Consider the following 23,641-nt stretch of genomic DNA (forward strand, 5'->3'; position numbering starts at 1 on the left):
GTGATGCTCTGCTGAGTGTCCCTTCTCCCAGAGGAGTCAAAGCCAATGGTGACCCAGCTGCCTCCCTGGCAGCATCGCAGGGAAGCGAGCAGGAGACAGTGAGATGCTGCCAGATGCTCTGGACAGGTCCAGTTGCTCTTCACCCTGTTCAGATGAGTGAGAGAGAACTAAAGGTAAATTGTGGGCTCTCAAGCCACAGTATCAAAGCTCAGGAGAGCAAGGAAATTATTTAGGAGCTTTACAGTCAGAAGCCAGGCTGAAAATACTCATGATTCCCAAGCAGGTTGGTCATCTCCATGATCTCTATCAGAGTGGTGGGCAGGGAGCTGCTGCAGTGGCTACCATCCTCTAACTGCAGTCACTGTTGAGTTACAGCGGTGCTCTAACCCCACTTCTGTACGTTGATGTTTTTTGTGTGTGTTGGATCAGCTTACTATTTTTAGGTTGTTTCCCTAATCTGATGCCAGTTCAAGGTTTGTAAAGTCTTGGAGAGGTTGGCAAGATTGTGGTGGACCCTATGCCATCACCTCTTTTCCACCTGCAACGCAGCTGCAAGTGAGTTGGTGCCAGAGTCAGAAATTGCATTTTCTGCTCATTTTCCTTTGCATCTCAACTGCTGGGTGTTTTCTTATAGCAATGAGAAAATATTCTCCATCACCCAAAATCTCTGTCCTTCCCCAAACTCCTCCAATTAAGGTTGAAGGTGAAGGACTGTACTGAAAAGCTTTTGCAGTCCTACTTTGAAATAAGACATCTCTGAAACATATGCAATCAAATATTTAAAAGACCTTTAGGATAACTTTATTCCAAGTAACAAGCCTATCTTAACTTTTCTCCCCTCTTTCTATTTTTGAAGAAGATTATTCAGAAGCCTGAAGGTCAGAATGAGCCTTTTTAATTCCAGCTCATAGATGTAACCTGTTAACCACCATACTCAGGTAGATTTAAACCTGCTATCATGAGGTGTGTTTTAAGAGGTTAAAAGATGAGATCTTGGCCCAATCAGTGTTGATAGCAAAGCTTCTGTTTCAGCCAGGATTTTATTCCGATTTGAAAATTAAGAGAAGGGTAGATCCTCATTAGTGTAATCAGCTTAAATGGGTTGACTACTCTAAAGCAATTTGTTTAATTTGTTTGGAACATGTTTAATTTTAGCTATAGATATTCAGCTCTCACACAGTTGCTATTTATGCTGTTTATCATGTAATTTTGTGTTCTGTGATTTGTAAAAATAAACTTTCTGCTCTGAAGGAGAATTTTGTGACAATCTACGTCCCATTCATCAGTGCTCCTTTAAAATCACACAGAACTTTTTGTGCACTAATGCTGCTGTCGTCGTGTCTCTGTATCTATTTCTATGAAGAATAGTTCTTGCTGCTCATGTAGAGTGTGTTTTTGCATTGAGCATCAGCCATTTGTTTGACATTGGATTGCTCCCCGCTCCCTCTGTCTTTGGGTGTCTAATTTGAGATTCCTTAAGAGTGTCTCCCCTCTGTAACAGAGCTCAGCTTTGAAGCCTGCATGAAGAAAGGTTACGAAATTCTTCTGTAATTCTTCTTCTTGAAATTGAAGATGTCAGCTTCTCTTTATTTGGCCATACCACACCTAAGGGCAGTGGAAGCCAATTTCCCATGGGAGCCAAAATAATTGGTGATTCAGAAGCTACCAGTATTGTTCACTTTTCACAAGTTGTGGTTGTGTCTTGGCAATCTGAGATACAGGGACTTGGCTTTTGTGCTTCCACTGATGTAGGTGCCACATGTAGCTTCCTGCACTTGCTGCCTCATCTCTTCTTGGGTGTATTGTGGGCTGCTCACTGTTGCATGAGATTCATTCATAGCCTCTCATGATGCCCATATACAGAGCATCAGTACGTATTCTCTGCTGCAGCAGATGGTTTCCGTTTTCCGTGCCTTCCACGTGGGGCAGATGCTGCAAAATCAGATATCCCTCGGGCATAACCTTTGATTGGCATCTCTCTGCCAGCCACCATTTCATAACCAGTCCTGGAAATGGCTTTGGACTGTCCGTATGACTTGTACGTCTGACACCTGGACTAACGTGGCTTATTGGAGTATACTGGAAGTCTGATGAGTTATTAGGGCCGTTAGTCATGCTGTAAAGCATGTGGCAGCAAGACAGCACTACTTGAATCAGCCAGGATGCTTGATCTTGCAATGGAAATTTGCTGAAAGGTGTAGTTCCCTGGTGTTAATTCAGCTTAAATGAAGATCTCTCGAAGAGCAGTGGTCCTGCTGTTTGTTACTGTTCCCGTTCTTGCATTCAAGCTCAAGTGAACACCAAGCTTTTTTGGGGGTTGATCCGACGTACTGCTCAGCCACGTGAGCACGGGGAGGTGGTGGGGCAGGTGAGGGTGGAGTGAGGATGGGACAGTGCCTTTTGGTGGTAGCCCGCAGGAGCAGTGAGAGTTCTAGCATCTTGGGAAACCCAAGGCCGGAGTTGTGTGGCTGCTCGGGAGCGTGGTGGGAGCAAAGTCTTGAGTTTTCGGCTTTGATGTCTGCATTTGCTCTCATTCCAGCCACGATGCTTTAATCTCTGAAATGCTATGCTAGGTTTTCGCTGTGCTCAGCTTGAATTTTTTCCAAGACATCGCACTGCTGAAATAGCAGAATTTGCCTGTGGATTCCAGTGCAGTGATCAGTCTGTGTTTATTGGGGTGATAAACTTTCCACAAGAGCAAGGGTGGAGTGGGGCCTTTTACAAGCCAAATCACTCAGCAGCAAGACCAAAGCTGTTAAGCAAATTCCTTGTTTAGATGTGATTTTGTACATTAATTGCATTAAACTGATCATGGTTTGTATTTCAAGTGTTGAGTTGTACCTTTGAATCCTCAAGATGAGACCTCCGCTCTGCCTGTGGCTTTTCATCCTGCACTCTTTGAATCCAGAACTGCACATCTAGGACAGACTGCTTCACAGCACCGTGGCTTGCTTTGACCTTTTCAGTCCTCTGCCGACACAATTGCTTGCCATTAAAAACCTCAAGTTCGACTGCCCAGACAAAAGATACTTTTTCCTCAATCAATCTCTTTTGTTGGCTACGTCCTTCTTAAGTATTTACAAATCTGCTCGTGATATTTGTGGAGTTCTGTGGTTCACCATGGCAATGGACTCTGTGGCACCAGGACACGTTGCTTGTTGCTGAAATAGAGCCAAGCTACATCATGAATTATGCAGATGGGCTGTGATTAAATAAAATTTTATGCAGATTTTCTTAGGCTGCCCCTTTTTACTGTTCATAAGGAATGGGTCCAGAGATGCCTGTATCGCAAGCTTGCAGAGAACCACCCTGAAATCATCTAGCCTCATCTGCCTGCTTGGATCCTGCAGGCAACAGGCACCCTTTAATATTTACATCAAGCTTACAGCTTCTCTTTTGAGCTTTGCTCCTTCCTAAAAAGATGCTAAGTGTTGACTTGTGTTTGAGTGAGCTGAGCTGAGGGTGCATTACCCTGTGTCCCTTGTAACTTCATTTCAGTAACGAGTGTGGAGCTGAGGAGCCCTGGTTTGGACTGGGAGGCTCTGCAGGGTTTGTCAGCAATGCCCCTTTGGGTCCAGGATACGTGAGCAATGCAGCCTAGGTCTGAAAATGAGATATGTACTACAGCATTTTTATTCTAGCAAAGCCAGTAGGTAAGTTGTTGACTGCAGAGCTGGCATCATTGCTGCTGAAAACCCTCAGAGAAAAATCGAACCCTAAAAATATGCCTGAAACTAATAATGTCTTCTGTAGGCTGGCACTTAGGATGTTTTTTTTAAATGTTCTTCGCTACAGCTTCACCTTGTAGGAGCTCCCACCAAAAGCAGAGCCTTCCTGAGGTTTAAAGCTGAGAAGGGTACTCCAAGCTCTTGGCTTGTAAGGCTTTGAGTAGGTAAAGCTAACTGAAGGAGTTGGGACCCCAGAGAGCACTAAATAGTTGCATTGCTTCCTTCCCTGCATGAAATCCCCATCTTTTGAGTCTTGCTGCAATTTATCTTCCTGGTTCTTATGCCCAGTAGGAATTTAATTTTAATTGCAGTGCTCTTTCTTTACCAAGTAAGGCTGTAAATGTACTCCTTTCCCCTTGCTCTGGGAACGGGATTCTTCGCCTTCCTTAAGAGCCTTTCTGCAATTTTCTTCTCCTGTATACCTTAATTAGCACACTCCTAATCCAAGTGGTTTCCTTTCTGATTTGCACTTTTCAAGACTGTTACTCTGATGTAGAAATTGTGGTAGAAGTACTCACTGTATTTATATCTTGAATTTATAATGGTTTCAGTTTTAAACTTTTTATAGAATATTCTGTTATTCTCCACTATTATTCTCTATTCTTCTTCTATTACTCTCTAAAAAGTAGATCTTCGTATTAGATGTAATTATGTAGGTAAGTCCTCATCAGATTTTACTGAAAACTCAGTGGCTCACCATGAGTTACTTCAAGAGCTATTGCAATTATTCAAGCCTTCAGCACTAAGCTGATGGCATTAAATTATCATTTATGTTGATTTGGGGATATTTGAAAATGTTTTGGAGCTGCCTGGATCACATCCCATCATTGTTTGGCTTTCTGAATTGCTTCTGCATCAAACCATCCTGTTTTCTTAGAGGACTTAATTGCTGTTAATGCTTCCTAAAACATGAAGCTCTGTTAGGAGCAGTAGCCTCCCAAGACCAGGTTGGGTAAATCTTTTACATAGGACGTAAAACTCCAGTTAGACTGGGAATTCCTGCAATACTCTGTAATATCTCATTAATGCATCCTGATGACTGATACCTAATATGATTCCCCAAGCATGTGAGTTAACAAGATTAAAACCATCCTACGGTAATCTTTGTCAAGCTGCATTTTGTTCTTTTTGAGTAATACATGGGAGCATAAGTTCTGTAATATTTAAGCTTTAGTAATCGCAGCGCCGCATTTATTGTATTGTTGGCAAGTTGATGAGTGCCGTTGGGCAGATTAACGAGGCTTTCCTAAATCTGTAGTAGGACATAAAGTTATTATGTTGCTGACACACTCCAGCCTTAGTGTTTCCCTGTTCTACTGCCTTAAGCTGTGCTGGGCTAGGCTGCCTGAGCACACCACGGAGCAGATACAAAACCGTGCAGTTACACAAGCAATTTAATTCTGGTGTCTGAGAATTAGTGAAGTTTTTTGCTATTTTTAATATTGATCTCATATGTAAATATAGATGTGTGTATGCATTTACTTAAAACGTGCTGTAAAATTTGTAATCACTATGCTTTCAGGTCCCATGCTATATAATTTACGGACCTCTGTGGAACTTTGTGAAAAAAGGCTGCGTACATAGTAATGCTCCCCTTGCTGAGCCTTTACACTGAATAGCAGGACGTCATATCTTTGTGTATTTAAGCAAAGATGTTGTTTTGACACAGGACAAAATCCCATATTTCAAAACAAAAACCCTTCCATTGTGTTTTGGAACTGCTTATGAGATGTCGACTGGAAATATATTTTTTAAAAGAAGTGTTACACAGCTTGATACTGATGCCGGGACGCCAAGTGCCTGTGCTAGATGCTGATCAGAAAAATTTACAGTTGATCAGAAAAATTTGCAGTTAGCCCTGCACTGAATTCCTCCCTGTATGGGCTGGTCTGATTTTTCTTTTTGACTAAAAGGTAATTCAAGGAGCACTGTGCAGCTCAGTGAGTGTTCAGGCACTGAGGCTGGTTTTTTCCCTTTTCTTGTGGTGCCTTTCAGAAAGCTAATCCATGCAAAAAGCCACTGTCAGCTGAGTATAAATATTGCGTACTCTTGCTGAGAAATCTGTTGCTGAGCTGTTAGGTGGGAAGGGTAGGCTCTGGCTCCTACCAGTTGGGTGTCGAGAGTTTTGTGTGCGACTACAGCAAAATGCTTTGCACATATGCTTAATGACTACGATTGCTTATTTTTACACGGTGATGGGTCAAAATTTAAATCTTTGCTCTTTTTTAAAGGAAAACTTTTCTTTTTTCCTTTCTCAAAGAGTATAATAAGAGTAAACTTTGTGTAAGGTTGCGCTAAAAAACTGCGGCTATGTATTATCTTCGTTGAAAAAGCAGCCCTTTTTTGGACATGCCTTATTTTCTGCAAGGGCTATCATCTTCCTAACTGCTCAGACGAGTGCCAGCCCACGTTTGGGGTTGTATTTTGCCTGGTGTTTAGTGCAACGTAGGGAACTCCGAGTCTTGTTCCATAAGTCCAAGCGTTTAAGCTGCCAAAGCTAGACACTTTCATGTGGTCGTGTTATTGCTTTGAAATCCATTTGTGTATTCAAGGGTGTAGCTGAGCAAAGCTTGCACTGATTTGGCCTTCGGTTCATTCACAGTGCGTGCTGAAACTTATTTGTTTGTTGGGCAAGATCAAACAGAAAGGACACTCAAGAGGTAAAAATAAAGGCTCTGCCCGGCAAAAGATTTACACACAGGAGGAGGGGTATTAACATTGTCCTGTTGACTGATTTCAATTCTTTTCATATTCTTCCAGCTGAAGGGCTTCCCCAGGTGTATTACTTCGGACCATGTGGAAAGTACAATGCCATGGTACTAGAGCTGCTTGGTCCTAGCTTGGAAGATTTATTTGACCTCTGTGATAGAACGTTCACTTTGAAGACGGTATTAATGATAGCCATCCAGCTGGTGAGTAACAGCGGGCAGGGCTCTGCCCGGCAGCCTCCATGATGCCGACTCGTGTTTATGTCAGTCCTGGGTTAGCTGAAGGATGGGGTTGGTACAGTGCGAGGTTCAGGGGTGTCTGTTGGTTGGAGAGAGAATCTCTTTCCATCATAGAACCACAGAATAGTTTGAGTTGGAAGGGACCTTCAAAGATCTAGTCCAACCTCCCTGCCATGGGCAGGGACATCTTTCACTAGATCAAGTTGCTCAAAGCCCCGTCCAACCTGGCCTTGAACACTTCCAAGGACGGGGCATCCACAACTTCTCTGGGCAACCTATTCCAGTGTCTCACCACCCTCAGTGAAGAATTTCTTCCTTATGTCCCAACCTAAACCTACCCTCTCTCAGTTTAAAAATGTTGCCCCTTGTCCTGTCCCTACAGGCCTTGATAAAAAGTTTCTCTCCATCTTATAAAAGAAAGTTTCTCAGGTCTGAGAAAAACTCTTGCTTACGAAGGGAAGGTCAAATTATGCTTATGAGCAAACTTGCTCCTTGCGTAGCAGAACCAGTGAAGCTGGATTCCTATGGACTTGCGTCCTGTGTCCCCTACACACCCCTGCCCCAGTATCTACCCCAGCTCCCTCCCTCTGTTTGGACATCCCCCAGAACATCTCATTTCTTACCTGCTCCCTGTGACACAGGGAGCACAGCACTCTCCCACACTCCTACCAGTTTTACTGGTTTAATGCTACCAGGCTGGTCATAGACTGAAACTTCTCAGAGCAATGGGAGCTGAGCTCTGCTTAGCCAAAATACCAGTATTTGAGGTCTCTGCCTTGGTCAAATTTGGTCAAAATTGGCCAATGGTTTTAAATGGCTAACAGCTGGAAAATAATAGCTCTGTGGGCAGCATCACGGAGTCCCTAATTTGCCTGAAAAGGAAAGGAAACCAAGCTGAAAGTGGTATTGGATTTGTGTTTGCATTAAAAGTGGACAATGTGAAAACTGAACATACTAAACGTGGTGAGTGAACTTCCACAAGTTGGTAGGGCCAATCAGTTATCATTTTAGTTTGGCTTTCTGGTTTTCAGCCTGTGGTCTGCAGATACCCAAGTAGCACAGCAGAGGTGGGACTGTATATTCACACTAACAGATCTGTGGATAGAAGTGTTGAAGGAAAGAGAAGATGGTAAGGGAGTGAGGAACACAATCCTTTCTAAATAAACTGAAGTTTGCCACAGCAGAATCTCAAATGGAAAATTGAGGTCACAGATGCAGAAGTTTGAACAGTGCTTGCCTGATATTGGGTTCATGAAGTTGTCCTCCTATGGCTGAGCAGTCTAGTTTTGTTCGCTTTGCATGTTCCTTCATCAGTGGAAAAGCAATTTGTAGTATTGTTTTTTGATTAAATCAAGTGACAACAGATGGCAAAGCCTTGGATATAGCTTGTATGACCTTTTGGTTGTAAAAATGTAAAGATTTAAATTTATTCCCACGTGACTGCTGGGGAAATCAAGATTGTCACGGCAGTGTCCATCTGCCTTTTGCCAAGCCCTAGGGTTGCAGATTAGCTCTGTACTTGGACGGTCTTCACTGGCATCATCTGCTGATCTTGTGACCTCAGCCAGCCAGCCAATTCATCTAGACACTGGTATCAGTTTGAAAAACAGATGTTTAGGGTGATGCAGGGGACACCAAAAGCAGTCGCAAATGGAGGAGTTGATGTTCTCCAAAAGGAGCAGGCAGTACTGCTGCTTTTTCCGTGGGGAGATGTTTTAGGACCTTTCCAATCTTCTCAGGAGGATTACATGAGTTACCAGCTTGGAGCATATGCATTTAAGGAGGCAGATTTAGCATCTTCAGGTGTGCCCCATCTCCTTCCCTGGGAAGTTTACTGGGAGAAGGGCTTGCCTGGCCCTCGGAGACATGTTTTCTGAAGGGGCTGGCACTTACTGCTCGACTGGAATGAAAACCCTTTGGTCCATCCACAGGGCTTTGGGGGAAATTGTCTTGGATTTATCTTAGTTCCTACGCTAAATCATTGCAGTCACTGTGCCACGCTCTAGTGTGAGGGAGACATCAGAGAAGGAAAGTTGGACTGTAAAATTCAGTGGGTTCACCTCCATAAATTATGTTTTGCTCTTGCTTTTGACCAGCCAAGCCTGCTTAAGCTGCTGTAATTCTGACCGCAGGCATGAGGAGACATAAGACTTCACTGCCAGAATCCAGTGCATTGCACGAGCAGTGTTTCTCTCCTCTGATGCTTGACATGCCTGTTAATGAAGCCTAATATCCAGGGAGACTTACAAAAATGTGAATGGCCCAGTACCACCTAGACAGCAGAGAGGAACACCCTGCCCTGATGTAGGGAGTGAGGGACAACTCAGCACGTTGCAGAAAACTGCTACTCTGGTTCAGTTCTTGCCAAAATGTCATCAAATTATTATTTTTTTAAGCCCAGGAAGACCACCCAAGGATAAAGCAGTACTACTTGTCTGGGAGGCCCCTCTGCAGCATGGAGCAGATGAAGCCAATGCTGGGAGTCACCTTTGCCTTGCCTCTCCTGCCTTGGGCTTGATCCTCTCTGGAGGGGGAGGAAGGAAACGTCTGCCATGGATGTCTTTGCACTTGTTGAAGCAGCAATGCTGGCACCTGGGGTGTCCTGAGCTAGTGGGCTGTTAAGTGTCCATTTCTTTGTCCCCTAGATCTTTCTCCCCAACCCTCCATGTAATGATCCCCATAATTTTAGGAGCATCCAGTCCTTTTTCTGCTCTTTGCATGGTTCCTTGCCGCTGCCTGCTGCCAGCTCAGCCCGACAGCAGCCAGCTGCTGCTTTCAAGGTCCCACTGAGCTTTCTTCTCCCGCCTCTCCCTCCTTAAGCCTGAATGCTGCTGCAGCACATCTCTGACCTCTGCATGTGTGCTGCGTGCTAAAACTAGGCAGGAGCTTTGGATGCGGTGTGGTGGCACTTGATCTCCTTTTTTTGTGTCCAGTGGTCAATTTTTAGTCAGAGGCATCCCTGAAAGATGTTTTTTCATAAGCATAAGTGCTTGGCTGGTCTTACTTAGCTTGACAGGTAGCAGCATCTCAGGACTGGAATGGATCCTTTAACCCTACAGATGTTAGAAGAAAGAGAAGCCCTCTAGGAGAAACAAATATATCGTCATTGTTTTAAGGAGTGTCACTTGTGATTTTGGGAGAATTTAAATGTGGTTTTACATCAAGAAGACTCTCCTGGCTGAGGGAGATAGAAACCAGATGATAATGAGTCTTCAAGAAGGAGAGCCTGTTTTGGAATCTTTTCAGATGAGATGATGCAGTAGGAAGGTCTGCCTCAGCAGGGGGATGAGCCACACAGCCCTCAGGTTTGTCACTAGGCTTGCATGTTCTTCTGGTAAGCATGCATTGTGTTCAGAGCTTTGGCAGCAGCTTATCAAACACAGCTTGAGTCGAATCAGAAACACTTTTGGTCTCATGCACTATATCATACCTTTCCATGAAAACCTGCATTGAAGGAGTCCTCCGTTTTCCCTTCCAGTGGAAATTTTCCAGCTCTGTTACTGCTGTAACTTCTGTGTCTCCGAAGCTTCATGTTGCTCTGCTAAGAGCATCAAACTGGAACTGCTTCCTCCATCCTCCGTGTGCAGCCGAATAGATCAAGTGGTTGATGTTCCTGAACAGAGCAAAGCTTGGCAATTAAAAACCTGTTCGCTAACATCAGTCCCTGAAGCCCATAAATCAGAAGTCATCTTAGGGCTTTGCAGAGCTGACTTGGTGTTTGGGCTGGGGGAGAATGTTGTTTTTATTCTGGCTTCAATTTTTCACTCTTGGCTATGTCCAACATGTGCGATGCTCATTGACAACTCAGTTTTATCAGGAGTAAATGTTATTTTCACCCTTGCTTTAAGTGCTTGCTGTCAGAGACAAGGTCCATTGTGCCAGGCACAGTGCAAATACTTCTGGCTGCAATGTGGACCAAGTCATGGTGAAACATTTTTTGACTGGTGACCATCAAAATGGGCTTGCGTAAGAGACACCAAAACAGCCTTCAAACAGGAGAAAATTTTTATCTCTGCTGATCTGATCTATACATATTCAAGCAGGTGATGTGTGGAAGAAGGGCTCAAATTTATTGGGAGGGTCTAGAGATAGGATTGCCATCAAGATCAGATCCTTAAGAGTTACCTTTTAGGGGGAAGAGGGGTTATTACACTTGCTTCCTTGGCAGAGAAAGGAAAATAAAAGCATGGGTTTCTTTGGCATCTGGTTAAATGTCACAAATATCCTCTTATTTCTCAGCCACAGAGGAGGGGTGCTGCTGTGTACCAGGGGATGCTCTCCCCTCCTAGGGGTTTCTCCAGCATCTGAAATGGAGATCTGTGGCTCCAAAGATGAACTTGGCCAGCCATGGCCATGGAAATCCTGCTTTAATTCACAAGCAGTCTCCCATCCACCTCTAGTGTTCCTGTGTCCTATAATAAAATGCCATAGTCTGTTCTTATTACTGTTAAAATAACAGAGCAGATGTTAACACTGGTTCATAGTCACTGTTTTTCCAGTGTAAAAGCAATTCCAACAGTTAGTCCCACCTCCTTGCAGGGGTTTCTCTGTCCATAGAAGAATTAATGCACGGACATTAGAACCTGTAGTTCAAACACAAAGGAGTGGGTACTGTGTCTCTGCATCCAGCACATTTCTGGGGTGGAAACTCCACTTCTCCACTTCTTCAGCTGTGCAGTGGGTTTGAGTCAGGCTAAGGTCGTGCTGCACCAGCACTGCTCGTTTCTTCTCAGGCAGCAAGCCTGGAAGGGCAATGCAGCGCAGATAGTCACCAGCTCCCCATCACTAGCAGCCACAAGCAGGGTGAGTGTCTTGGCAGGGTGAATAAAGCATGGAGGCTACTCCGGGAAACATCTTTCTGACTTCGAGAGCGTCTTTCAGCGGTCATTGGCTGTGCGCAGCTCTCCAGCAGCACATATGAAGCATCCAGGCAGGTGGAAGTAGAGAAAAAGGAAGATGAAAGACCCAACAGCATCTGTGTGTGTGGTGGAAGCAAAAAAGGCAGATAAATGAGTATCTCTAAGTGCTGCTGGAGTGTATCGGTTCATCTGACATCTCAACTGTCCAAGTTGTTGTCCTGGCCAATGCAACTTGCTGTGAGTTTTTAAGGAACAAAAAAAAATATGCTTTTTTCAGGTTGTGTAATTGCTGTTGGCCATTTCAACAATGGAGCTTCTCTGGTAGCAGGGACAAATCAAATGAGCCAGTCAGGCTCTGTTTGAAAGGTTATTATGTATGGAGAGGCAAGGAAACACTTTGTTCCAGTTTTAAGGGTTGCATCTTAATTTGAATTGCCTCCTGACATATCTTTTTGTCTTGCAACCTGCTGCTGTGTCCTCTAGGTGATTCAAAGCGTGAAGAATGGCTGAAGTGCAGAGCATCTGCTCTGTTCTGCATCATCCTGTAATTGATTAGAAATAATGGCTGTTAGCTGTGAAACCCATTTTCTCAGTGCATTGAAATAAATCGCTACTTACAGGGGAGGGGAACGGCAACATGTGCTGTTACCTTCTTTGAAGAGCCTTTGAGCAAGTCCTGTTTTTTAAGACTGATTCACCTGCAGTCAATTTTTTCCTGTCTACTGCCTTCCCTGTACAGCATTTTTTATTTTGCAAGGAGTGCTGCCCCCTCCTGCCTGTTACTTCTTTCTGAGTGGTGGAAATGCAGCAGATTTTCCGTAAAAATAAGGTATCTGATAAACCTCTGGGAGCGGGATGGAGTGATCACATGCATGTGGACATTTCCACCAGGTGTGGATCCAACATTTGTGAAGAGAAAGAGAGATCGGGGTTTGCCAGCTGAGAATGCATCTGGATTCAGAGCAAGAAACCAAAGAGCAGTCAGGGTCTGTCAGCCCAACGGTGCTCGTGGTCGAGGCAAGCAGGGTGGCTGGAAGGACTGACGTGGGGTTGCTGCTACCTGGGCAGCTGCTCAGCCGGGGGAAAAGCTGTCTTGGTGATCCAGAGCTCCAGCCTGCCCTGTGCAGGAGGCATGAAGCCGTCCTGCCAGTATTGACCCAGTGCAGAACGGCTCAGTAACTAGCGAGTCCCGGCAGCGAGCTCCCTGGGGGGTGACCAGCCGGTGGCTCTCACCTTAGATGTTCCCCAGATCTGATAGCATCACACTGTGAGGTCCACTGCAGTGGTGCGGCAGTGACCTCTGCGGACTGGTGCTCGTTAGTGCAAAATTTGGAGATTGCGAGAGCTTTGCAATGGTTTCGTAGTGTTGCAAGCCTGCATGCAGACAGGTAGATTCAAAAGGCCTTTCCAAAGAAGCATCTTGCTCAAAAAAAGTCACCATGCCCTACAGCATGCAGGGCAGCTGTGGACCAGGATGGCCACAAATGGGAATTCACATGTTTTCATTTAAAACCTAGAAAGGAAATTAAAAGGTAATAAATTAAGTGAAATTGTGAGTTATTTCCAATTGGAATCATCTATTAAGTTAGGAACTCAAAGGAGAACTGCTTGGCAACATATTCAGACTTCATCTGCAAGATTTTTAGTTTCAAAAGCAGTATTAATGATGAGCATCTGAATAAGCGTTGTTAGAGGGGAAATGGCCCTCCATCACCTTGGAAGTGGTGTTCCTGCCCTTTTAGCTTCCCTTCTCAGTCATACTGCCAGAACAAAGTTAGTCAAAAGCTGAAAAATACTCTAGCTATTCCTAGTTGACAACCGATGAGGTTAATTATTATTTTTAGTCAGCGTTGAGGATCGTAAGGCTTCCGCCTGCCCAAAAATCCCCCTCCATGAAGAATCTGGCATGTCTAAGACAACATATGGGTCGAGGGAGGAAGGTGGTAAGACACAGAGCAACAAGGGAAGGCTGTGGGCAAGGGAAGAGATCTTGGTAACCAGTTTAGTATGTTTAAAATCAATACAAAAAGGCTGCTGCAATTCCCTGTGGCATCCTTCCAAGAGCTGTGTCCTGGTGGTAACGTTTCAGAAACAGTCTTTGCAATTTCTGTAGGAATAAAGTCAGAGAGTGCAGTATGGTAGCCAGAGAAAGGAGGAGATGACAAATTCCTCTTCCGACTCTGCATCGAAGGACGTGACCCAGCTCCGATCATAACTGCTGCCTTGGTTCAATCCATCTGTTGTTGTGTTTCTTGTACAGTAGCTGAAATCTGAGATAGCACTGAGCCAAGGCTCAGTGATGGGCTAACAAAACCTCGCTGCCTCATTAGCTGGGAGAGCATGGTAGCTGGTCTGCTCATGAATAACTTTTGCCTCATTGTTTTGCAGATATCTCGAATGGAGTACGTGCATTCGAAGAACCTCATCTACCGAGATGTCAAGCCAGAAAACTTCCTTATTGGCCGGCAAGGCAATAAGAAAGAGCATGTCATTCACATTATAGACTTTGGATTGGCGAAGGAGTACATTGACCCGGAAACCAAAAAACACATACCTTACAGGGAACACAAGAGCTTAACTGGAACAGCAAGATACATGTCCATCAACACTCATCTTGGCAAAGGTCTGTTGGTGGGAGCTTGCCATGCCGAGTCCTGTAGGCCTCTGACAGTAGTTTGGCTTATGGCTCTCTCGTGCCCTTCAAGCTATTTGTAAACCTCTTGATGCCATGATGCTATTTACAGTTGTGAGGCTTTTTTCCCCCCCTTTTGAGGAACTGAGACAGCTGAAATGTTGGAAGCCTCGTAATTATAGTTTTTATTAGGAATAAATAACTGGTAGCAACCCTGCACTGTTAAAAGCCAGTAGGTGGGTAGTAATTGCTGCACTAAATGATGACCAAATAGATTTTTATAGCACAGCTCAGTACTGGTACCTTCCAGTTTCAGGTGTTAGAGTTGGATGTTCCCTGACCTAATAATTGGTTAGAGAAAATTAATGATTTAACTAATTTTAAATCTGGCTTTCATCTCCTCTCCTCACTGTCTTCTTTCATACCAGAAGATTACATTTCTGTGGCTGAAAGGCAAAAAACCTTATTAAATGTTTATATTCACTTAAACTCATAAGAGCAGTAAGATAATGGAATTTGAGTAGCCTCCCAGCTATGAGATCAAGGCATTGCTGGCTTTCATGTCTCTTGGAGAGCTCGCTCTCTTTGGGGAGTAAGGAGGGATAAGCCCAACTTCTAATTTTGGAAAACCTGGTGAAGAGTCAGGAAGGGATGGAGGAATGAGAAGTCACAGTGGGAGCAGGCTCGGGAGCTGCTGGTGCCAGGGATGCACTCTGTGGGTGGATGGGGAAAGAAGATCTGCTTGCATTTGAAGTACATCACGTGCCTTCTTTAGGACCCTTTTCCCTGCAGGTTTTGCAGCTCATGCCACAGCTCCTGTGGGGGAAGAGGTGGTTCTGGGCAGGTGTATTTGAGGAGGAAAAGGTTGGCTACCAGCTGTGCCGGGGCCTGTCTCTGCCCAGAAGGGTTTTGTGGGGCTGGTGCTTTGCTGGTGAGGCCAGCGCAGGTGGAGTCGGTCCCCTCATATTTCAGGACCGAGCACAGTGAAGGAGTCTGATTGCAATTTTTCTGACAGATGAGTGCACTCAACCATCTTCTCGGGAAGTTCATCTGCATCGTTGCACTAAATTACCCAGGACATCCTCTTTTTTTTCCATTTTTACAGCTATATTAAGGTAACCTGCTGGAACTGTCATCTCAGTTCCCTTCTGCTGAGTGTTCTCACACCCAGCATCTTTTGAGGGTTAAATTTGCTGCTGCTTTTGAAGGAGAGTCATGCTGGGCAAAGCGCTGCGTTTTTCTCCTCTTACAGATGATGCAGCAACAGGGACAGCTCACACGCAGTTTGTTGTGGCGTGTGGGCTGCATGAATAGATCCGCTCTGGATTGCGGCTGTGGAGCACATTATTTGCTTGCAGGTGGAGATTCGGAGGAGAGGAGGTTGCATCAAATCAATCTGCAAGTTCAGTGAACCCAAGTCTGCACAATACAGCCCAGCACAGCAGCAGTCCCGTGCTGTTGCGCTCCAGATTTGTTGTTCTGTCCTGTATCCTCCCCTGGGTTTGTCAATACATTTTGGTAGATTATTTTAAGGATGCTTTTTCCCTTTGGCTTGAGGCCCCCTTTTCCCCCCTCATTTATAGTCAACATCTGCATGGCAACAGCAGCAAGTGTTTCACAAGGAAAAGCAGTGCTAGAAGAAGCTATTTTTGATCTGCTCTGATGTGATGAGCTGCAGAAGCAATTGGGAAAGGGTTGGCACTGTGCAACATGGTAGTTCCCTGCAGCTGGTTGCAAGCATCCCCTGCCTGTTCCTGTGTAGTTTAGAGGAAATAACATAGTCCAGCACCACATTGCAGGTGCACCGTTGGTGCTGGCGGGGTCCAGAGAAGAACTGGGGAACTGCTTTATTCCTCTGTGATTAATACTTCCAACTCTTATCCATTCTACCTAAGGCTGGGCAGTATGTCTTACAGCTCCTGTGTTATCTCGTGCCTTCTAGCTGATCTTTTCTTTATATATTTTATGGGGTTTTGTGGTTCTAGGTGGTTTTGCACAAGATCCGAGCTACAGACAGCAAGTGAACTTCCCTGTGATAACTTTATCTCAGAAATAGGTGTGGCTACTGATCAGATCTCAGATCCATTTCTATAGCTGCAGCAGTAATTTGTCATCTCTTCTGTTTTAGAGCAAAGTCGTCGAGACGACTTGGAAGCCCTCGGCCATATGTTTATGTATTTCCTCCGAGGCAGTCTGCCCTGGCAAGGATTGAAGGTAGGTCTGAGCTTTAGGTTTTGCCCTTTGAAACTTTGGTCTCCGCCCAAATGAGAATCTGATGGGGGAAACATTTGCAAAATCCAGCCAGAAACACTGTCCTCTCCTTTGTGTCCTTGAAGTCTAAGGACAAGGCGTTAGCTTTACCTACAGGAAAGACTTTAAGTTAGAAATATGTTACCTGTCCCTTTGAGTTACCATTAGCTTAGCTGAATTGGTACAAGTCTGGAGAGAAGATTCAGCAGAGGCAGATGAGCAGCTGGGACAGGGACGGCAATGAGAGAGCTGTTGAGCTGTTGGAGCAGCTTTGCTGTAACATGAAGCTGCCCTGAGCTGGAGTGCGACTGGGACAGAGTAGTTGTTTATGAAATTCCAGTTACAGCACACAATCCCCCAGCTGCATCTGTGGAACATGTTTATAACGGGAGCAGTTTGATGGTTTTAGATGTGCAGATGGACTTCAGCTTGAAAAACTGGTTTTTTGGCAGAAGTATTGAGCTTGGCTTCACTCCAGAGACACTGGACACTCAGTGCTTTGAAGTTTATGAAATGTCATGTACAATGTGGAGGGCTGCAAGCAATTGAGTTACAGCAACTGCAGCTAACATCCGTCAGCTGAATTAACTAGTAGCAAGTCATTTGCTGGCTCAGAAGTTGTTGGTAGCTGCATCTTCACTTCTCCATCGCTTTCCTGATGATTAAGCTACTGTGTTCGACTTTGCAATTGCAGTGAGTGAAGGGATCAAATTTGATCAGGTTAGGAGAAGGTTTATTAATGAAGACAATAACTCCTGTTAGACCTGTTAGTACTGTTGCAAAAGGGAGAGAAGCTTTTGGGCTCTCAAGCAGCTCAGCAGAGTGCTGCTACGGTCAGTGACAGTGGCTTGCATGATAGACCTTGTTAAGCTGTTTTGTCACCATCTATCCAGAGTTAGTCTCAGTTTATCAGACATGAGCCAGAAATGTTGGTGGCAACTCATAAAAGCAAGGAAAGGGTTTTTCAAGCATGAAAGTGACTGTGAAAGAAATCAGAATCTCTCTGACTTTAAGTTCACACCTGTGTAAGCGTGTGTTATTCTGTTACATATTTTGTTTCTGGCTTAGTTGAAGTCATCTGCTTTAAATTAATCCTGTAAATTATTCAAAAATATTTCCAGGTTTAGACAAGGTTCTACAAAACTTCCTCGGTTCAGTGCTGAACTTGATAAGAATTAGCTGACTGCTTCTTGAAGTCCTGCATTTCTTTAGCTCCAGAACAAACACAGACTCTTCAGCTTGATCTAGAATATGTCAGCTTCACTATTCTAGGTTTCCTCAGCTTACACTTTTGGTCTATACTGTCAAAGCTAACGTCTTGATAGAACATCTTATGATGCTAATTATGCTGCCGCCAGGTCTAATTGGCATATTTTGAAATGGAGGCAATAAAACCTGTTCTTAGGGTGCCAACTGGAGCAGAGTTCTCTGCTTCAGGGGGGATTTAGGTGGGAAATCTAAAATGAAAATTGTTTCATTTTCTTGATGACCAGATGTTTAATCAGTGCTGTCTAAGAGATAGACAGTTTGGGGGTGAGAGGAGAGGCAGTATTGGAATAACATGGGATTTGGGAGAAGTGTGACTGATGCAAACTAGTTATCTGTGTGGTGGCATTCTATTACACACAGAAAAACCCAAATTGCTGTTGCAATTTATCTACTTTTACAGTTGTTTATGAAGGCATCTTGGTTGCCAAAGGCTCTAAGCCTAGGACAGGATACTGATGTGCAATCATAGTACATGCAGCTTTGTTTTCTTGTCCCATGAAAGCTTCCCTATGCGGTCCTCAGGACTGGGCTGGTAAGACATTAGCCTTGTAAGATGCTAACAAGCGTCCTTCCTTCCAAGTGCTGAAGATGTTTTGAATGTGTCCCTGGATATTCTTTGCCGATAGCGCGTAAAATGTATAGTGAGAATTACCACATGGTAAGACAGTATTCCTAATAGTGTAGTCTAGGATGCAGTTCAGTTACAAGTGACATCTTCTGATACCACCCAGACTCAGTATTAAATACCTTGTTTTTCTTCCCATACAGCATGTCGTTTATCACATGGTTGAACTCTTTCTCCACAACTGTTTTGTCTTTGTGCGCTACAGGCTGACACCTTAAAAGAGAGGTATCAGAAGATTGGGGACACAAAGAGAAACACTCCGGTGGAAGTTCTCTGTGAGAACTTTCCAGGTAAAGCCCTAATGGGACCATCTGAGTGCAGTTGGAGGTGGATATACCTTGTTAAATAATGACAGTTCTGAGTTCCTCTGGCAGAAAGTATTTGGATGATGTGTATCCATTATGTTGTTCCTTAAGCTGGCAAACAACTGGAGCTGCTGCTATAAATTAGCAGGGCCTGAGGGCTTGTGGCTGTGGCTTAAAATGAGCATAACTCTTCTCATCAAGGAGGCTGGATAATGCTCAAGTGCCTGGTGTTCCTGCTTTGTTTCTTGGCTTCCTTCCAAAAGAAGGCCTTGTTACTTTCCCTCTCCCAAGTGACCATGCTGGATCTACTGAGTTAATTCTTTTCCAAATTGAAGGTTTTACAGGTGTTAAAATTGTAGGTGGCCAGCTTAGAAGATGGGATGATGTGTCTGTCCTTGAATTCCACCTTCTGACAGCAGTTTTAAGGAGAGTGTTACTAACGATGTGCTTCTAGCCAAGCCCAGTGCCTTTTCTCCAGTTAAACAAAAGTCCACCTTGAGCCAGGAGAGCAGAGTGCAAAGTTAAAGCCCTCCCCAGGTACCCTGTGGCCTCTCCCCAGGTACCCTGTGGCCTTCATAGAGTGGGGGTTTTTTGGTGATTTTTGAAATCCTGACACCAGGGAGAGCACCCAGGTCCCCAGGATTAGTCCCATTCCTGTGGGAGCTGTTGTGTCACATGGCTCTTTCCCAGCATGAAGAGCAGCAAACCCAGAAGGGAATCATTGCTCACTCAAGTCATGCTAATTCCCCAGACTTATTTGCATCCAAAATCCACCTAGTTCCAAGCAGAACAGCTTCAGGTTGGCCACTCTCGGCTTTTTCCCCCAGTACTCCTTCCTCAGAGCTCGGTCACACCTGCAGGTCTCAGCTAAAGGGAGATGAGAGAATTTATTTCTGTTCCTTGCTCACCTGGAACCTGTTGGTTGTCCACCTTTCAGAGATAGTAGCAGGAAGAGGGGATTACCTTTCTTCTCCTTTTTTTCCTGTTTTACCTCCATGTGACATGGAAGCTGCAAGCCACAGACAGAATTAAGTATCGATAAGCAATGCTGTTCTTATTTTTATTAGCTAAAGGCAAAAACCATGCTGGTGTGTCAGTCGTACTGCAGTACACAGACTCACGCCTCGTACTGAGCTCTGCTCAAACATCCTGCCTTGGCTTAGGTGTGAGCCAAGGGAGAGCTGGGAAGGGGCAGGACATGAGTTACCAGGGCTCAGTTCTCTGTGCATGCAAAGTACGACCCAGATGCAGGAAAGCAATTAATTAGCTCAACACCTAACACTGTTCTGTGTGTGCCAGGTAAATTAACATTGGACCCTCCCCTTCTAAGTCTTGTTTTGAATATTCAAGGCTATGACTGATGTAATGACGTTGGGCAGCACAGTACTTTGCGCAGCCAGACCCTAGTTGTTGCTGGAGCTCAGGGGTGCCCACCAACATCTCCTGCTTTCCTTCCCCAGATGAAATTGCTGTGGCTATTTTAAATGTCTGTGTAAGCAGATATACATGTGAGCATCCTGTTGGCAGGTTCAGTGAGTTGGCATTTATTGTACAGTGTGTTTTAGCGTTTGTTTTTATACAAATGTATAGAATAAAACTAGCTGTGGAACTCAGATTTCAGGTGGAGCAGCAGCTCTCTGGAGCAGAGGTGGGACTTCCATCTTTCCTTGAGAAGTGTTTAAATTGATTTGCATTGTGGACTATTCCTAAAAACCACTACTTTTATAGGAAAAGCTAGAGGTAGCACCGGAAGACCAGGCAATTCTCTCACAGCGTGTTGCTCAATGCTAAAACACAGACCTTAGTTTATAACAACTCATTCAGAAGATTCAGAATAAAAGCAGACTATTACTAGACTCTGGGCAGGGCAAGAGGGCTCTGGAAAGCTAAGTGAGATTCATCTAGCAATAAAAGACTGTTGACTAGGTCACTGAGGGTGAAGACTTGTTGGATATCCTCAGCTTCTGTCAATCCGCATGGCTCAGCTGAACTTAGCAGAGCCTGAACAACTCACGTCACTGGTCATCTGGCCCTCAGCCCAACTTTAAGCATCAACTTTGAGCCTAGCTCCATGGGAAAGTCTTGCTGGAGTTAATTGAAAAGCATATTTCCAGTGTGTGTGTTGGCTCTGAGAGGCTTGTAAGTGATGAAGCTCATGTGCGAGCGGAACTGACGCTGCTACTTTTTTCCCCTTTTCCGACAGAGGAGATGGCCACGTACCTCCGTTACGTTCGGCGATTAGACTTCTTTGAGAGACCAGACTACGATTATCTACGAACCATCTTCACAGAGCTGTTTGAAAAGAAAGGCTACACCTTTGACTACGCCTATGACTGGGTCGGCAGGCCAATTGTAAGTTGTCCCTGCAAAATGCAGTGCCTTGCCTTCCAGGTGCTGCTTTCCCACCACCTGGCTCTTTGTTCCTGATAATCCCAATTAATGCTGGTGAGCTTAGGATCAAATCTTTCACTTCTGTTCTCTAGCTAACATGGGCTCAACATAGTGAGATGTCCTGACGTTATGTTCAGGGGGTTCTTGCAGTGGCTTGAAGTTTCCCTAAGGCGCACAGGGCCCCTTCCCACCTCTTTGGGCTTGCCCTGGTGGGGCATTCAAGCCTGATTTTCCCACTTGTGGCAATGAACATGACCAGGCTTAATTTCCTCTAGTCTAGCACAAGATTTGAGACCAATGTCTAAAGACATCCATCTTAAAGCAGGAGGACGTACTTGCTACCTCAGCACTGAATGGCAGAAGACCTCCTTAATGGTCGAGTTCTCATCAAGATGTATGGGAGAGCTAGGCAGGGCTCTGATGGAGGCTCAGTGAATAGTAACAGCAAACCAGTTCTGAGCTCAAAAGATCTTGGGGCTTACCCTACTCTGGAGGCTGAACCAGCTCTTTATAGCACATGGCAAGGAAATGTGGGAGTAACCAAACTCTATTTAGCAGTTCCATGACACCAGATGGACCATAATCATGATCTCATTGCATTGCTTCTATTGTCAAAAGCCATTTATACTCAAGCCAACCTTGGCCAAAAGATATGTCATGGGGCAATCTGATAGAAAAGTCTAAAGCTCTTCTGCTGGCTGCCTGTCGCTTGTGTTTTGTGTCATTCTGCTGATAGCATTCTTGCTAATGGCCAGTCACCACACACTGGCAATGGCAAAGGCATCTGTAAATTAATTGTCACTCGTGCCAGATCAAATGCCTTCAGTACTAAACTTGGTACTGTTGCCGGTGATTTACCATCCCAACTACATTTAGCATTACCAATGTTTACTGTGCCCAAAACAATTCATCTTCATAAGAAATCATTCCCTTTGTGAATCATGATTTTTCTCCTCATTTTTGTTTAACTACAAAAGCAATTGATAAAAAGCACCTTGTAAGACAAGCATGCTATTGCTGACAACTGCAGTGGTTGCTATGGAGATTTTGATGTTGTGAGCAGGGATTATGACTTTGGTGAGAATAGAGCAGATGAAGCTTTAATTTTAACACGTCCTGTTTCTATGCAAGCATGATTTTTAAAAGTGACAAGACGATGAGATGAGGAAAACAAGTCTGTATATTTTCAGTTGTAATAATCCTATGTGAGACTCATTAGGTGTGGTGTGACACCGATACAGATATCTAACTATATCTTTTAAATTAATTTTTGTACAAGACGTTTGGTGCTGGTGTCCAGCATCAAATCCCATACCCATCAAATCATGGGGATTTTATAGCCCTGGCTGTAATTTTCCTTGGTCATTGTCAGTACCTTTGGGCAGTGTTTTGATGTTTTCCTGCTTCTACCCAATGGGAGCCAGCCTGTCAAGTTAGGTTTGTGCATGCATGTGTTGAGAGAGCGAGCAGCACGTTCAGCATTGGCTTCATCCTAACGAATGCCTTGTTTTCCAGCCTACTCCAGTAGGATCTGTTCACGTAGATTCTGGGACGTCCGCAGTAACAAGAGACAGCCATGTCCATAGGGATCGACCATCGCAGCAGGCCCTTCGCAATCAGGTGCGTTGCTCACAACTGCTTCAGCAGTGCCACATTGTTTGGCACCTCTCTGAATTCCTCTTGGACCGGAGAAGCAGAAGCTGTACGCCATTAGAGGTGGCTGGGGCTGATTCTTGCCTTGGTCATGGCAAGCACAATTCCTGCTGAATATAGAGACTGTGATTTGAGCAGAATTTTGTCAAAGCAACAGGTTGCTGAAATACTGTATCAGCCAGTGGAATTCCTCGGGATTGTGAACCAAATGGAGTACAATTTGGAATGGGTCATTTTTCTGTAGTTTGTGGGTAAGCTGTTTAAGTCAACAATCCAGCCTGGTCAGACTACCTGACCTACCTGGCCAACAATGTTCTTTTGGGTGCTTGTACTCATAGCACATGGACCGTGGTGTAGACCGACAGTTGTGGTGATGGCAGCATGCCCCCAGGTGCCCTATTCCGATAGACCGTGCGGCTGCAGTAAGGATGTGTGTGTGTCATGTACACGCAACATATCCTTCTCAGGGTGTCCAGTTCACGGCGTGAGTGTTGCAGAGCATAAAGGACTGTCAGGGTAGGGTCCTTTGGGGAGGCTGGGCATCGTGGTCCAGATGAAATGCCAGTTTTTGAATTTGAATTTCCCCATGTTTTCCTTTCTAGTTGTAATATTTTGTTGGTGTTGAGAGTTTGGATTTTCTGTATTAACAGAACTGATCAGAAGTTCAGTAGATCTCCAACTGCTGGCTCCTAGCTAGAGCTGTTGGTGCTCTTACTTCCCAGTGAGTGGTTCTGGGCTCGCTCTGCTCCTCTAACCGCTGTGTGCCGTTCTAGCTCTTTGTCTGCCGTCTCTGCTCCCACTCAGCTTGCACAAGCTGGGGTTCGTGGGTGCAGAATCGAGTGTGAGATGTAATAACCTGTCTGGGCTCAGCTTTCCTTGTTCCATGCAGCTGGGCTCTGAATGGTAGAGCAGCTAACGTAGACTAGAATCCATCTCAAGCCATCAGCTACAATCAGGATGAATACCCCTCATTAGAAGCAT

The 23,641-nt window shown here is 44.7% G+C and overlaps 1 protein-coding gene across 6 annotated transcripts in view; it reads left to right on the forward strand.

Moving 5' to 3' along the window:
- CSNK1G1 (casein kinase 1 gamma 1) overlaps positions 1–23,641 on the forward strand; it is a 110,337-nt gene that overhangs the window by 71,750 nt on the left and 14,946 nt on the right. For all 6 annotated transcript variants that reach the window (XR_003923279.2, XM_030013393.2, XM_030013397.2 and 3 more), the window contains 6 exons: positions 6,489–6,640; positions 13,924–14,158; positions 16,296–16,381; positions 18,517–18,601; positions 20,820–20,968; positions 22,523–22,627. Coding sequence is in view for 5 of the 6 variants with exons in the window: in XM_030013393.2 (XP_029869253.1) it covers positions 6,489–6,640; positions 13,924–14,158; positions 16,296–16,381; positions 18,517–18,601; positions 20,820–20,968; positions 22,523–22,627 (812 nt within the window). In the remaining variant the exon portion in view is untranslated. The remainder of the gene's footprint in view (positions 1–6,488; positions 6,641–13,923; positions 14,159–16,295; positions 16,382–18,516; positions 18,602–20,819; positions 20,969–22,522; positions 22,628–23,641) is intronic.

The sequence above is a fragment of the Aquila chrysaetos genome, chromosome 5, assembly GCF_900496995.4.
Source record: "Aquila chrysaetos chrysaetos chromosome 5, bAquChr1.4, whole genome shotgun sequence".
Lineage (NCBI taxonomy): Eukaryota > Metazoa > Chordata > Aves > Accipitriformes > Accipitridae > Aquila > Aquila chrysaetos.